General features: G+C 40.1%; 1 protein-coding gene across 1 annotated transcript in view; it reads right to left on the bottom strand.

Annotated features, from left to right (window-relative positions):
• Positions 1 to 424: 424 nt before the first annotated feature.
• LOC110171001 (IgGFc-binding protein-like) overlaps positions 425 to 12,728 on the bottom strand; it is a 14,234-nt gene continuing 1,930 nt past the window's right edge. Inside the window, exons 4-21 of the mRNA XM_055150548.1 lie at positions 6,950 to 7,306; positions 6,413 to 6,813; positions 5,769 to 6,342; positions 5,333 to 5,689; positions 4,796 to 5,196; positions 4,155 to 4,725; positions 3,480 to 4,075; positions 3,164 to 3,318; positions 2,700 to 3,091; positions 2,436 to 2,632; positions 2,126 to 2,270; positions 1,913 to 2,020; positions 1,627 to 1,811; positions 1,414 to 1,547; positions 1,061 to 1,312; positions 838 to 991; positions 607 to 696; positions 425 to 541 (exon numbers count right to left, since the gene is read on the bottom strand). Coding sequence (XP_055006523.1) covers positions 536 to 541; positions 607 to 696; positions 838 to 991; positions 1,061 to 1,312; positions 1,414 to 1,547; positions 1,627 to 1,811; positions 1,913 to 2,020; positions 2,126 to 2,270; positions 2,436 to 2,632; positions 2,700 to 3,091; positions 3,164 to 3,318; positions 3,480 to 4,075; positions 4,155 to 4,725; positions 4,796 to 5,196; positions 5,333 to 5,689; positions 5,769 to 6,342; positions 6,413 to 6,813; positions 6,950 to 7,306 — 5,075 coding nt within the window. The 3' untranslated portion in view covers positions 425 to 535. The remainder of the gene's footprint in view (positions 542 to 606; positions 697 to 837; positions 992 to 1,060; positions 1,313 to 1,413; positions 1,548 to 1,626; positions 1,812 to 1,912; positions 2,021 to 2,125; positions 2,271 to 2,435; positions 2,633 to 2,699; positions 3,092 to 3,163; positions 3,319 to 3,479; positions 4,076 to 4,154; positions 4,726 to 4,795; positions 5,197 to 5,332; positions 5,690 to 5,768; positions 6,343 to 6,412; positions 6,814 to 6,949; positions 7,307 to 12,728) is intronic.

Below are 12,728 nucleotides of genomic sequence, written 5' to 3'. Positions count from 1 at the left end.
CATTTGGAAAACGAAATGACAAAGATGAATTTCAAGTCAGACAGAAGGGAAACTGTCTCAATCCAACAAGAGGGAGGGAAATCTAAACTTCTGTACCTCAAACAGGGACTGTGTCACTAAAAAAAATACACTAAAAATGTGTATATGAAAAAGAAAACACGGCTCTCATTGCTGTGAATGTGTATTGCTTATTTATTATGATTGTTCTAACTAGAAATTAACTCTACAGACTACAAAAAGCAATCCTGCAGCAAAGATAATATATGAATTAAATTGGTGAGAGTAATGAATGAATTCATCACAAATCTTGTCATCTTGTATATTACACTAAAACATAACTATCAATATTATCGTTATTATAATAGGAGCTGTGCGTTCTGATATGAAGACAGAATTCAGCCCTTTCGATATGCTGCCCTCTAGTGTTAAAAGACTAAAATTACAATTACCAAATAAGTATTTTTCTATTCATTATTTTATATTTTTAGATTCAGATGATATATCCTCTGTAGATGGCAACATAAGATTCCAATCATTAAGTCTGCAAAATAATAAAACCTCGTTACCATACATGAATACAACATATAAGAATAAAAAACACATTACCTGCCCTTTGGGGACTAGAGGTCCAAGTGACAGAATTACACTGTCATGATAAGATACATCTCTCCTGCCTCTGGTTTTAACATGGCAATGCTGTAGATTTTAATAATAATTTGTATTAATAATACAAACAGTTTTAAACAACTTAAGTAATTAAATTAGCATTTCTATTGATAAAAGAGGCAACACACATACAGAAAAATATAAAATGTATACATATGATTTTATACATACCACAACACAGTCATTGACATCCAAAAGACACAGGTGGATTTGGCAGTGCAGGTATAAAGAAGCAAAGTTGTTGAAGGAAAAAATCTCAAAGGAGAATCGTGCTACTGTGGAGTTTCCATTTTGAATAATCTTCACTGAGCTTTCTGCAGGACACCTAAAACATATATGAGATTTTAACAAAAACATAAATTTTTTTAGCTTTATACAAAAAGTGCTCCTATACCCTTGCAGAATTAGATCCTGGCGCAGTGGGTAATATGCTTCGTTAATTGGTGTGGCCCAACAGTTGTCCATAACGGCTGATATTTCACGCTCATCAATACCCTCTGTTTGCACTTCAATGAACAATTGCTCATTCTGATGCATTTCTACATTTGTGTTGCCACTCAGTGGATTCTGAAAACCTGCATCCTGATACGGAATTAGCCTCACCCTATAATGGCCCTGACCTGATGGAAGGAATTTCTTTATGGCACTATAAAAATAAAAAAAACAATACAAATTATAAACACTTTTAAAAGATCCCAGTGATCTGTCCACAACATTCTGTAAACACACTAGAAAGATTACTGTTACCTTTCTACTGGATTGATAGCTATATCCATTGACACAGCAGAAGTCAGAGGAAAAACACAAGAGAAAAACAGTTGGATGTTCAAGCTGTCATCCCCAAGAATGGCATTTTCATATATAAAATGGGTTCCATTGCTCTGAAAGAACAAAAGTCGATTATTCATTATTATTTACATTTGGTATGGATTTTCAATGTGAAATTAATGAACAGTTCACCTTCAGAATGGTGCCACACAACTGGTCATCATTATTAAAGTGGAATACCAGGCGTCCACTTTGAAGAGACCCTTTGCAAGAGTCATCTTTGAGATGCAGTGCACTAGGATGAAACCCGGCCTCTAAGAGCAGGCAGCGGGAAAGGGAGACAGTGCCAGAACTACTGACACAAGTGATGGATGCATCTATTGAAAAAATGTTTTCTTCTCAATAATGCAAAAAAGTCAACCAACTATAGAATTTGACATGCTTTTTTCAGAAAACTAAAATCTGTTATTGTTCTTACCAAAATTTTCAGTGTTCTGAAGGACATTCTCATTACAGAAACATCCATGAATACCTTCCTTTGCTCCACACCATTCATTGTCAGTACATTGCAACTCTCCGCAAGGATCTACCATAATAATAAACACCTCAGACAAATGATAAGCAACAAAACAACACTTTGAGAAACAATGCTTGTCCTGGTTTTATGGATGCTGAAACTTATTCCCTATACCTATTGCTCCGTAACAGCCCAGGTGTCCATCTCTGAGGCTGCACTCTTCTTGGTGGGAACAACTTGAGGCTGTACAGCTTAAGTTGTTGTTAGCCATGCATTCACAATACTGAGTGCAGCCCTCTTTCCAGAAGGATTCACCAGCCTTGAACATTTGTTGAATTACAATCAGAATATCTTATTAACCAAAAAAAACTGTAGTACATAGTTTAAATATATTCATTTTCATTTCAAGATAAAATATGAAAATATAAAATACATATCAAGATAAAAATGCAAACTGGGCTTGCACAACATTGCACATACTTACATAATAGTAGAAGCCATTATGTTGGCATCCGCAATTTTCCTCTGGGACACATTTGGTCCCACTTCTGACAAAGCCATCATCACAAAAGCAACCCTCCGAACAAACATGCTCACATATTACATCAATGCTGCTGGCACAAGTGCGACCACAGTCACTGCCACAAAGCTCATAGTGACTATGGGCTGGGCATACCATATCTGCAAACAAAAAATCTGATTTGAATTGAGTTTGTCAAGATGAAAACACAAAGACTGGTTCACATACGGCAAGAGGTGTTCTGTCTCCAAGGATAAATGAGAACATCAGAAGACTGGCAGGAACTGACATAAACCTGAATGGAGGAGCACAACAGCTCTGCACCTCCAATACACACATCAAACACACAGTCATTGAAAAAGGCAGCCGGATCCACCAGCAAATGGCATAGTCTGAAAGGACCCTCAGCTGCACGGATGATGTCACATTGGGCTTTAGCAGCACGATCGTCAGGACACTGTGAGCAAGATGAACCGCAGTCATCATTACAGCTACTGTTGCCTGGTACCTTCCAAGATGTCCCAAAAACAGATGGGGACATGACACTGAGTCCTGATGGAGTCTGAAAGTCATCCATTGGATTTCCATTGAAGTTTCCACACAGTCCACATGTTTTTCCACTGTCCAAATATAATACATAATTTTAAGGTGCATAAAGAATGAACACAGCATAAATCTAAAAAAGATTATACCTGTAATAAAAGGGTACAGTGATGGACACTTTATATCCACCATATGAGACATGCAAGCCATAGTCAGTCTCGACAATTGTGTCTTGTCCTCTTGCAAAAACTGACACAGCGCTTCCATAGAGTTGAAGAGGAAGGTTGTTCCAAATACCATTTACCTTTGAAAACAAACAGTGTGTGTGTTTTTTTTTCTTGTTTTTTTTTTAATCTCATGAAATGGAAATGTATTATACACAGCTGTGACAATAATGATCTTTTAAAATGGAAAATAAAAGGCCAAAGTCAACACAAATAATTATGCAATGGAGAGGTGACCCACCTTGACAACACCATTGTGTTTTCTTGATAGGAGGATGTCAACACCCCAGACATTCACATAGACTTCAGCCGTGACTGAAACTGTCAAACCTCTCCATGCCTCATTTTGTACTTCGACAGAAAAGTTATTCAGTCCAGTAGTGTGATTACAGAGTGTGGCCAAAACATAACGACAAGTCCCCTGAAAGTCGTAGAGTCTTCCGTCAAAGGAGACATAATGAGGGTCACCTGAACCAGAACAGGTGCCATGGTTGTCTTTAAGTTTGCAGCCTCTTTCTCCGTCAAACACCTTGCACTCTTCATGTGATCCACAAACATGTGAATGGCAAGTCATGTTACCGGAAATGCAATTACAGATTCTGCTGCAGTCTTGACCAAGTATTACGGTTTGTCCAGAATGGTAGTAGAGTCCCTCAAAGTTACAGCCACACTCATGGAGAGGCACGCAGTCTGCACCGCTCAAAACATAGCCTTCATTACAAGCGCAGCTCTCAAGGGGAGCGAGTGCACAGTCATTATGAGACTCAGGGTTGACACAAGTAGCTGGACATCCTGTGCTCTGAGGCTCAAAGTGGCTGTTTTCTGGACATATGATTTCTACAACAAAAAGATGAAATCAACTGGATAATCCCTGTTTATTATTTAAGACAATTAAAACAGGTAGAGGTTGATATACCACAGAAGCCGGGGCTTCTCCATGTTTGTAGTTGTACACCTTTTTCTTGACACTGACTGGCGTAGACATTTAGGGCTAGACAGAGAATGTCTTGTTGCCCTCCCTCCGAACACAGATCATACACACAATTGTACACAAAAGACTCTGGTGAAAGCACCTCATGACAAGCTGCAAAAGGTCCAGATCTGTCTCGAAGGATGCCACAGTTGTCAGGATTATTGAATAAAGCCCTCTCATCTTCAGAACAATGACTACAGTCTTGACCTTCACAGGGCATGCATTCAGACTCATCAGCATTTGGCACCAACCAGCTATGACTAAGGTCAAGAGGGCTCACAATATCTCCTTCTGGTGGTTGAATGTCATCATCTGGGTCATTGTTAAAGTTCCCACAAAGGCCACATGTTGCTCCCTGGTAACTGGATGGAACTTTGATGTTCACAAGATGATGAGCATCATAGGAGACCTCCAAACCAAAGTCAGTACTGACACCAATTGAAAAACCTGATGTATAAACATGAACCGCGCCATTGGTTAAGGAGAAGGGGGTCGTTGCAAATATACCATTGACCTGTAAAACAACAGCATTAATATATAAGAACCTGATTCTGTTACGTACTCTTGAAATTATAACTGCAAACCTTGGCTTCACCACGATGTCCTTTGACAAGCTCAATGGTTTCATTATACACAAAGACTTTGACCAGTCGTGTCCAAGTGGCAGAGCTGCCCCGATGCTCATTGGAGCCTTCTACTCTGTAGCTGGGCAGATCTGAATCACACTGCTGGGACAGGACATACGTGCAGGGGCCCTGGAAGTCGTACCGCTTCCCGTCAAACGTTGTGTAATGAGGATCACCACTGATGATGCAAGTAGCCTTCTGGATGGACTGGCAGGTAAAGTGAAAATCATTAAGAGAGCCACAGACTTGGGAAATATCACAGGATTCGTTGTGACATGACAGGCCAGATGTGGTGCAGGTGCACTTTACTGTACAGGCACTGTCAGTCCAGACAGACACACCCAGCTGGATGGGCACACCTGTAAAATATGTATATTACTCCCTTGATTAATTGTGTTGCAGCTTAGAGTCAATGATACAGTTCTTATCTCAGTTCTAAACACAAACAAACAACATTTACAGATTTGTTATAAAAATGAAAATAGAGAGGGTCACCTGAGATGGAGCATGTGTGAGGGTAGCAAACTCTTTCTCCATCAAACACCTTGCACTCTTCATGTGATCCACAAACATGTGAATGGCAAGTCATGTTACCGGAAATGCAATTACAGATTCTGCTGCAGTCTTGACCAAGTATTACGGTTTGTCCAGAATGGTAGTAGAGTCCCTCAAAGTTACAGCCACACTCATGGAGAGGCACGCAGTCTGCACCGCTCAAAACATAGCCTTCATTACAAGCGCAGCTCTCAAGGGGAGCGAGTGCACAGTCATTATGAGACTCAGGGTTGACACAAGTAGCTGGACATCCTGTGCTCTGAGGCTCAAAGTGGCTGTTTTCTGGACATATGATTTCTACAACAAAAAGATGAAATCAACTGGATAATCCCTGTTTATTATTTAAGACAATTAAAACAGGTAGAGGTTGATATACCACAGAAGCCGGGGCTTCTCCATGTTTGTAGTTGTACACCTTTTTCTTGACACTGACTGGCGTAGACATTTAGGGCTAGACAGAGAATGTCTTGTTGCCCTCCCTCCGAACACAGATCATACACACAATTGTACACAAAAGACTCTGGTGAAAGCACCTCATGACAAGCTGCAAAAGGTCCAGATCTGTCTCGAAGGATGCCACAGTTGTCAGGATTATTGAATAAAGCCCTCTCATCTTCAGAACAATGACTACTACAGTCTTGACCTTCACAGGGCATGCATTCAGACTCATCAGCATTTGGCACCAACCAGCTATGACTAAGGTCAAGAGGGCTCACAATATCTCCTTCTGGTGGTTGAATGTCATCATCTGGGTCATTGTTAAAGTTCCCACAAAGGCCACATGTTGCTCCCTGGTAACTGGATGGAACTTTGATGTTCACAAGATGATGAGCATCATAGGAGACCTCCAAACCAAAGTCAGTACTGACACCAATTGAAAAACCTGATGTATAAACATGAACCGCGCCATTGGTTAAGGAGAAGGGGGTCGTTGCAAATATACCATTGACCTGTAAAACAACAGCATTAATATATAAGAACCTGATTCTGTTGCGTACTCTTGAAATTATAACTGCAAACCTTGGCTTCACCACGATGTCCTTTGACAAGCTCAATGGTTTCATTATACACAAAGACTTTGACCAGTCGTGTCCAAGTGGCAGAGCTGCCCCGATGCTCATTGGAGCCTTCTACTCTGTAGCTGGGCAGATCTGAATCACACTGCTGGGACAGGACATACGTGCAGGGGCCCTGGAAGTCGTACCGCTTCCCGTCAAACGTTGTGTAATGAGGATCACCACTGATGATGCAGGTAGCCTTCTGGATGGACTGGCAGGTAAAGTGAAAATCATTAAGAGAGCCACAGACTTGGGAAATATCACAGGATTCGTTGTGACATGACAAGCCAGATGTGGTGCAGGTGCACTTTACTGTACAGGCACTGTCAGTCCAGACGGACACACCCAGCTGGATGGGCACACCTGTAAAATATGTATATTACTCCCTTGATTAATTGTGTTGCAGCTTAGAGTCAATGATACAGTTCTTATCTCAGTTCTAAACACAAACAAACAACATTTACAGATTTGTTATAAAAATGAAAATAGAGAGGGTCACCTGAGATGGAGCATGTGTGAGGGTAGCAAACTCTTTCTCCATCAAACACCTTGCACTCTTCATGTGATCCACAAACATGTGAATGGCAAGTCATGTTACCGGAAATGCAGTTACAGATTCTGCTGCAGTCTTGACCAAGTATTACGGTTTGTCCAGAATGGTAGTAGAGTCCCTCAAAGTTACAGCCACACTCATGGAGAGGCACGCAGTCTGCACCGCTCAAAACATAGCCTTCATTACAAGCGCAGCTCTCAAGGGGAGCGAGTGCACAGTCATTATGAGACTCAGGGTTGACACAAGTAGCTGGACATCCTGTGCTCTGAGGCTCAAAGTGGCTGTTTTCTGGACATATGATTTCTACAACAAAAAGATGAAATCAACTGGATAATCCCTGTTTATTATTTAAGACAATTAAAACAGGTAGAGGTTGATATACCACAGAAGCCGGGGCTTCTCCATGTTTGTAGTTGTACACCTTTTTCTTGACACTGACTGGCGTAGACATTTAGGGCTAGACAGAGAATGTCTTGTTGCCCTCCCTCCGAACACAGATCATACACACAATTGTACACAAAAGACTCTGGTGAAAGCACCTCATGACAAGCTGCAAAAGGTCCAGATCTGTCTCGAAGGATGCCACAGTTGTCAGGATTATTGAATAAAGCCCTCTCATCTTCAGAACAATGACTACAGTCTTGACCTTCACAGGGCATGCATTCAGACTCATCAGCATTTGGCACCAACCAGCTATGACTAAGGTCAAGAGGGCTCACAATATCTCCTTCTGGTGGTTGAATGTCATCATCTGGGTCATTGTTAAAGTTCCCACAAAGGCCACATGTTGCTCCCTGGTAACTGGATGGAACTTTGATGTTCACAAGATGATGAGCATCATAGGAGACCTCCAAACCAAAGTCAGTACTGACACCAATTGAAAAACCTGATGTATAAACATGAACCGCGGAGAGTCCATCGGGAAGATTCATTTTGCATTCAAAGTACAAAAATTCTTGTTCCGTTGGTTGATCATTTTAGCCAGGCTCAATTCAATTTCTCTCCAGTGACTAGGTCAGGAATCGGAATACACTAGACGGTTTGCAAGAATCCCAGAAGTGCGAGTTCGGACACCAGCCAATCAGCGAAGAGCCAGACATTCTGTTTTAGCGACGATTCCCGAGATCGAGGATTTAAAGCCGGAACAAAAAGAATGTTTAGTGAATTTTATCAAGGGGAAAGACGTTATTGCTCTTCTTCCTACAGAATTTGGCGCATTACATACGTCACAACCAAATAGCAGCGATTGGTTAAATAAAAAAAGTACCCGCCTACCGTCGAGCGAACGAATCCTAATGGTCACATGGTTTCTACGAAGTGAAACCGGTTGATGAATCATGCTAAGATAATTTTACTTGTCAAGTGATATTGCCTCAAACCGTGATCAAACTTTCTTAATTCATGTCATCTTAATTTGTCTAGACTGTAGTTTTTGCAGTGTAACCACAGCGGAGACAGGTTAGTGGTCAGATCTATGGAGACGCGAGCCTGCACACGGTAAGAATTCGTGTTTTTTTAAGGGATTTTTGAGCTACGAAACAGCTGAAATTGAACAAACGCAAGGGAGTTTAACATTTAATGTTTAACACCCTGCTGTGGCATAACATCTCCATGGACCCTCTACCTTAAAAGTTACATAGTGCAGCTTTAAAGAGCGGGTATTATGCGATTTTGTAGCATTCTACCATGTTTTAAAGTTGTTCCCTCATCAAAAACCTATCTAAAGAGGTTTTAAATGTCATCCATGCATGTCTGAGTAATCTAGCAATCTCTCCTCATCTTATTCGAACCCCCTTTATGGTTAGCCGTACGATTTTGTGCAAAGCTCCGCCCACAAGCCTACGTCACCCATGTTCAAACGTGACAATTCTCCGTAAAATGTATAAAAACTTGATACAAAACTGTACGCCGCAACTTGACAAACCTGCAATAGTTTCATTATCGGGAGGGGGCGCACGCCGATTGTGTTGCGATGGCACTCTGAAGGGGGGCGTCTTAGCACAGAGAGCGAGGGAAGAGGGAATTTTCAAAACAATAAAAGGTAAGACGCCGATCTAAATTGTCAACAAAAAGAGAACCGTTTTAGAACCTTTCCACGATAAAAAGAAAAGCAAACACAATTTCTCTAAAGCACAATTTGGGATTCGAGGTGCGTTCATACTTGTCAAATCTGGGACGAGGCTCGGACTAAACCTAAAACTAGAACTAATCCAGGACTAGATCAGGACCAGACCAGTTAGAACTAAACTGATCTTAAACCAGTCCCAAAACCAACACAAACACACACAGCTTGTCTCCGTACAAATAGCCTTTATACAGTAGTTTGCATGTTCCAAAGTATCGCAGAGTGGTTGCCTCTCCACAGATCTGACCTGTAACTTGGCCCGGTTATCGATAAGTTCAGTGACATACCGTGAAACATCCCTGGTAAAGTAGTAACATCTCCATGGAGACAGGGAAATTGGAAAAGTTCCACCAGAAATTGAGGTGCACTTAAAGGTTTTCGGCGCACGCAAAGACACTTCACAAAACAAATATTTAAATGAGCAAAAAGAGCAATAGACAAATACGATAAAAAAGAAGAAATACAAATAATAAAAGATAAAAACAGTGAATCATATAGAGAAAAAAGTTACATATTTAGATCACCATATTACCTTTTATTGTTTTGAAAATTCTACATAGTATTCACTGGAAACAACGTATTAACATGTTTTATATGTGTGCTAAGTTGCTCCCCCTTCTGAGCACTTTCACAACACAATCAGCATGACTCTTGTTTTTGCATATTTATGGAGAATTGTCATGTGTGAGTTTAGGTGACGTAGGCTTGCAGGCGAAGCATTGGACAGAATTTTACAGCTAAACCGTGAAGAGGGTTTGAATAGGGCCTGGGGAGAGATCACTAGATTACTCAAACGTGCGTGGAAGACAGTTAAAACCAATTTGAAGCATGTTTTTGATGATTGAAAAACGCTATAACATGGCTGAAAGTTCAAAATTTGCACAATACCCCGTCTTGAATACAAAAAATGTAATTCGAAGTGTTAAAATATTGTCAGCTTTTGTCACTTACAAATTTGCTTTCACATTTGATTTGCTTCATTTTTATTTCAAGTTCAAGTAAACAACAGAAAAGCACATTTTAAGAAAAAGAGTGGGAAGAAGAAAGAAACAAGAAGAAAGGAAGGAAGAAAAAAAACTTTATATACAAATTTTAACCCAACTTGATTCATGAGTTTCAAAAATTCTGAAATTATGTCGTTGCTTCTGTACATTGATGATGAAACTTTATATATATTTACATACAACAAAATAAATTACATACTATGCATACTAAATATAATTTTAACCCAATTTCTTTCTTCTTTTTTTTTTGTATTGTATTAGGGATGTAGCAATAACCGAAAATCGTGGGCTGTCACAATATATCGAATTACAAGTTCCTTTGCTTAAGTGTATCGCTCGATAGTAGAAAAAGCTAATAAACATAGAGAACTACATATCCCATGATTCATTTCAGCGCAGACAACATGAAGAAATATGTTTGTTACTTAAATTCTTGAGATTATGACAGAAACGATTCGCACCAAATCTTATCAAGGTATTTTAAAAGCAAAAAAGTGTCACATCTACAATTATACCAGCCTCTTCAAAATATCACAATAAATACCGTAAACACTAGACGGTTCGCAAAAACCCCGGAAGTGCGAGTTCGGGCACCACCCAATCTGCGAAAAAACAGACATTCTGTGTTGGCAATGATTCCCGAGATCGAGGATTTAAAGCTGGAACAAAGAGAATGTTTGGTGAATTTTATCAAGGGGAAAGACGTTATTGTCCTTCTTCTTATGGGATTTGGGAAAAGCATACGTCACGACCAAATAGCAGCGATTGGTTAAATAAAAAAAGTACCCACCTACCGTCGACTGAACGAATTCTAATGCTCCAAAGTCAGGTGGTTTCACTTCGTAGAAAAATGAATCAGGTTAACCGTGAGATGCATATCGTGAAAATATCGTACCAAGAGATTTGGATATCGTTACGGATTGTTCTGTATTATGATTGTACTGAGTAATAATAATGTTCACGAAGGCACAAAAGATTTTCGTTTATGATCGTACAAAATAAACCACAATGAAAATGAAGAATGTAAAGATTTTTTTTTTCCGTTTATGGTCGTACAAACTAATAATAACGTCAACGAAGGCACAAAAGTTTATCGTTTATGATCGTACAAAATAAACCACAATGAAAATTTTAAGATTTTTTTTTGTGTGTTTTTGTTTTCGTTTATGTTTTTAATTCGACGTAGTCTTGGTTTAGTCCTGGTTTAGTCCAAGTTTGGTCCCGTTTCTGATCGTGTGCGTGCAAGTGCGAACAGTGCTAAGACAAACCTGAATACTACTCAAGTAAAAGTACTCTTAAAGGTACTATTTGCCCAGAAGTCAGTGTAGTAAATGTACCTCATGACTACCTGCCTCTGTATGCCGCTGTGAGGGATAATGATCAGATAATGCTTCTTCTGGACTCCTCTCTCTTTCTCTTTCTCCCTCTCCCTCTCGTCTCTCTCCATCTCTCTCTCCTCTCCTCCTCTCGTCCTCCTCTCCGCTCCCTCCATCAAGAAGACGCCATTATTCACCACATTAGCGAAGAACAGCTAAAAGCTCTCAGCGCAGAGGAGGGTTCCAGGGTCTCGTGCGCGTGGGATCGAGGCGTGCGCGTAGACTCCGAAGCACAAGTACCGTATAGAGCAGGGGAGCAGGGGAGCGCCGGAGAACAGGAGCTAAACAAGTCTTATTGAGGGAGATTACAAGGCATCTGGGCCAAAAAGCAGCGGCGGTCAGAGGTGGTATAGGCAAAAATGGTACTTCGAAATGACTCAATTACTCAAGTAGAGGTAAAAAGTACTCTTCAAATATAAGTAAGAATAAGTCCTTCTTTTGTGATGTTGAGGTGAATCTAGTTGGCAAAAATGAACTAAACATTCAGTAAAGTATGAATTCAGGTGGTTGCTGAAAACAAACCAATACTGACTAAAAAGTAAATGAGACTGAGTTAAAGAAATGCAAATATTTAAGTCTTAAAAGAGGGGATATTATGCAAAATTGACTTTCTGAAGCTTTCTACAATGTTATAACATTTAATAGAGCCCAACCGATATATCGGTTGGTTGATATTATCGGCCGATGTGCTTGCTGATAGGGGCCGATATTTCACGTGGGCATGTTATACCTCGTTATAAAGCTTAGACTCTCTACATTCTGTTCATTTAATCCAATTTTTAATCAATTTTAATCAGTATTTATCTGTGGAGTCATTTGTCTGTGTGTGTGTCCGTACTGTCCCTGAACACACCACAGAGTCACATGTGTTTGTTTACACCCGCAAACACAGATCCACGTGCAACACTGAGATTATTTTCTTTTTACAGACAATCGGTTTGAGTCTGGATTAAAAGGACATTTATTAGTTCAGACTTGTGATGTGGGAGGAGCCTGTGTGAGGCTGAGTGTTGGAAATATGTCGACTTTGAAGTTAGTTTTGGTTCGTTCTGATAGGTTAGCGATTAGCTGCTGTAACTCTCACACATAAACAGGCTGTTTATTGGCCTATTGTAAAGTGACTATATTGGTCGTATATTTGTTACTGGACCAGTATTGATCTGAAAATGAGCTCTGAATAGACGTGTGAATTATGACATTTGCGCATATAATTAATTACC

The sequence above is a fragment of the Boleophthalmus pectinirostris genome, unplaced genomic scaffold (assembly GCF_026225935.1).
Source record: "Boleophthalmus pectinirostris isolate CB_2022bp ecotype Guang Dong unplaced genomic scaffold, ASM2622593v1 HiC_scaffold_14, whole genome shotgun sequence".
Taxonomy (NCBI): Eukaryota; Metazoa; Chordata; class Actinopteri; order Gobiiformes; family Gobiidae; genus Boleophthalmus; species Boleophthalmus pectinirostris.
Note: the sequence above shows the minus strand (reverse complement) of the source record. Positions and strands in the feature narration are given on the sequence as shown.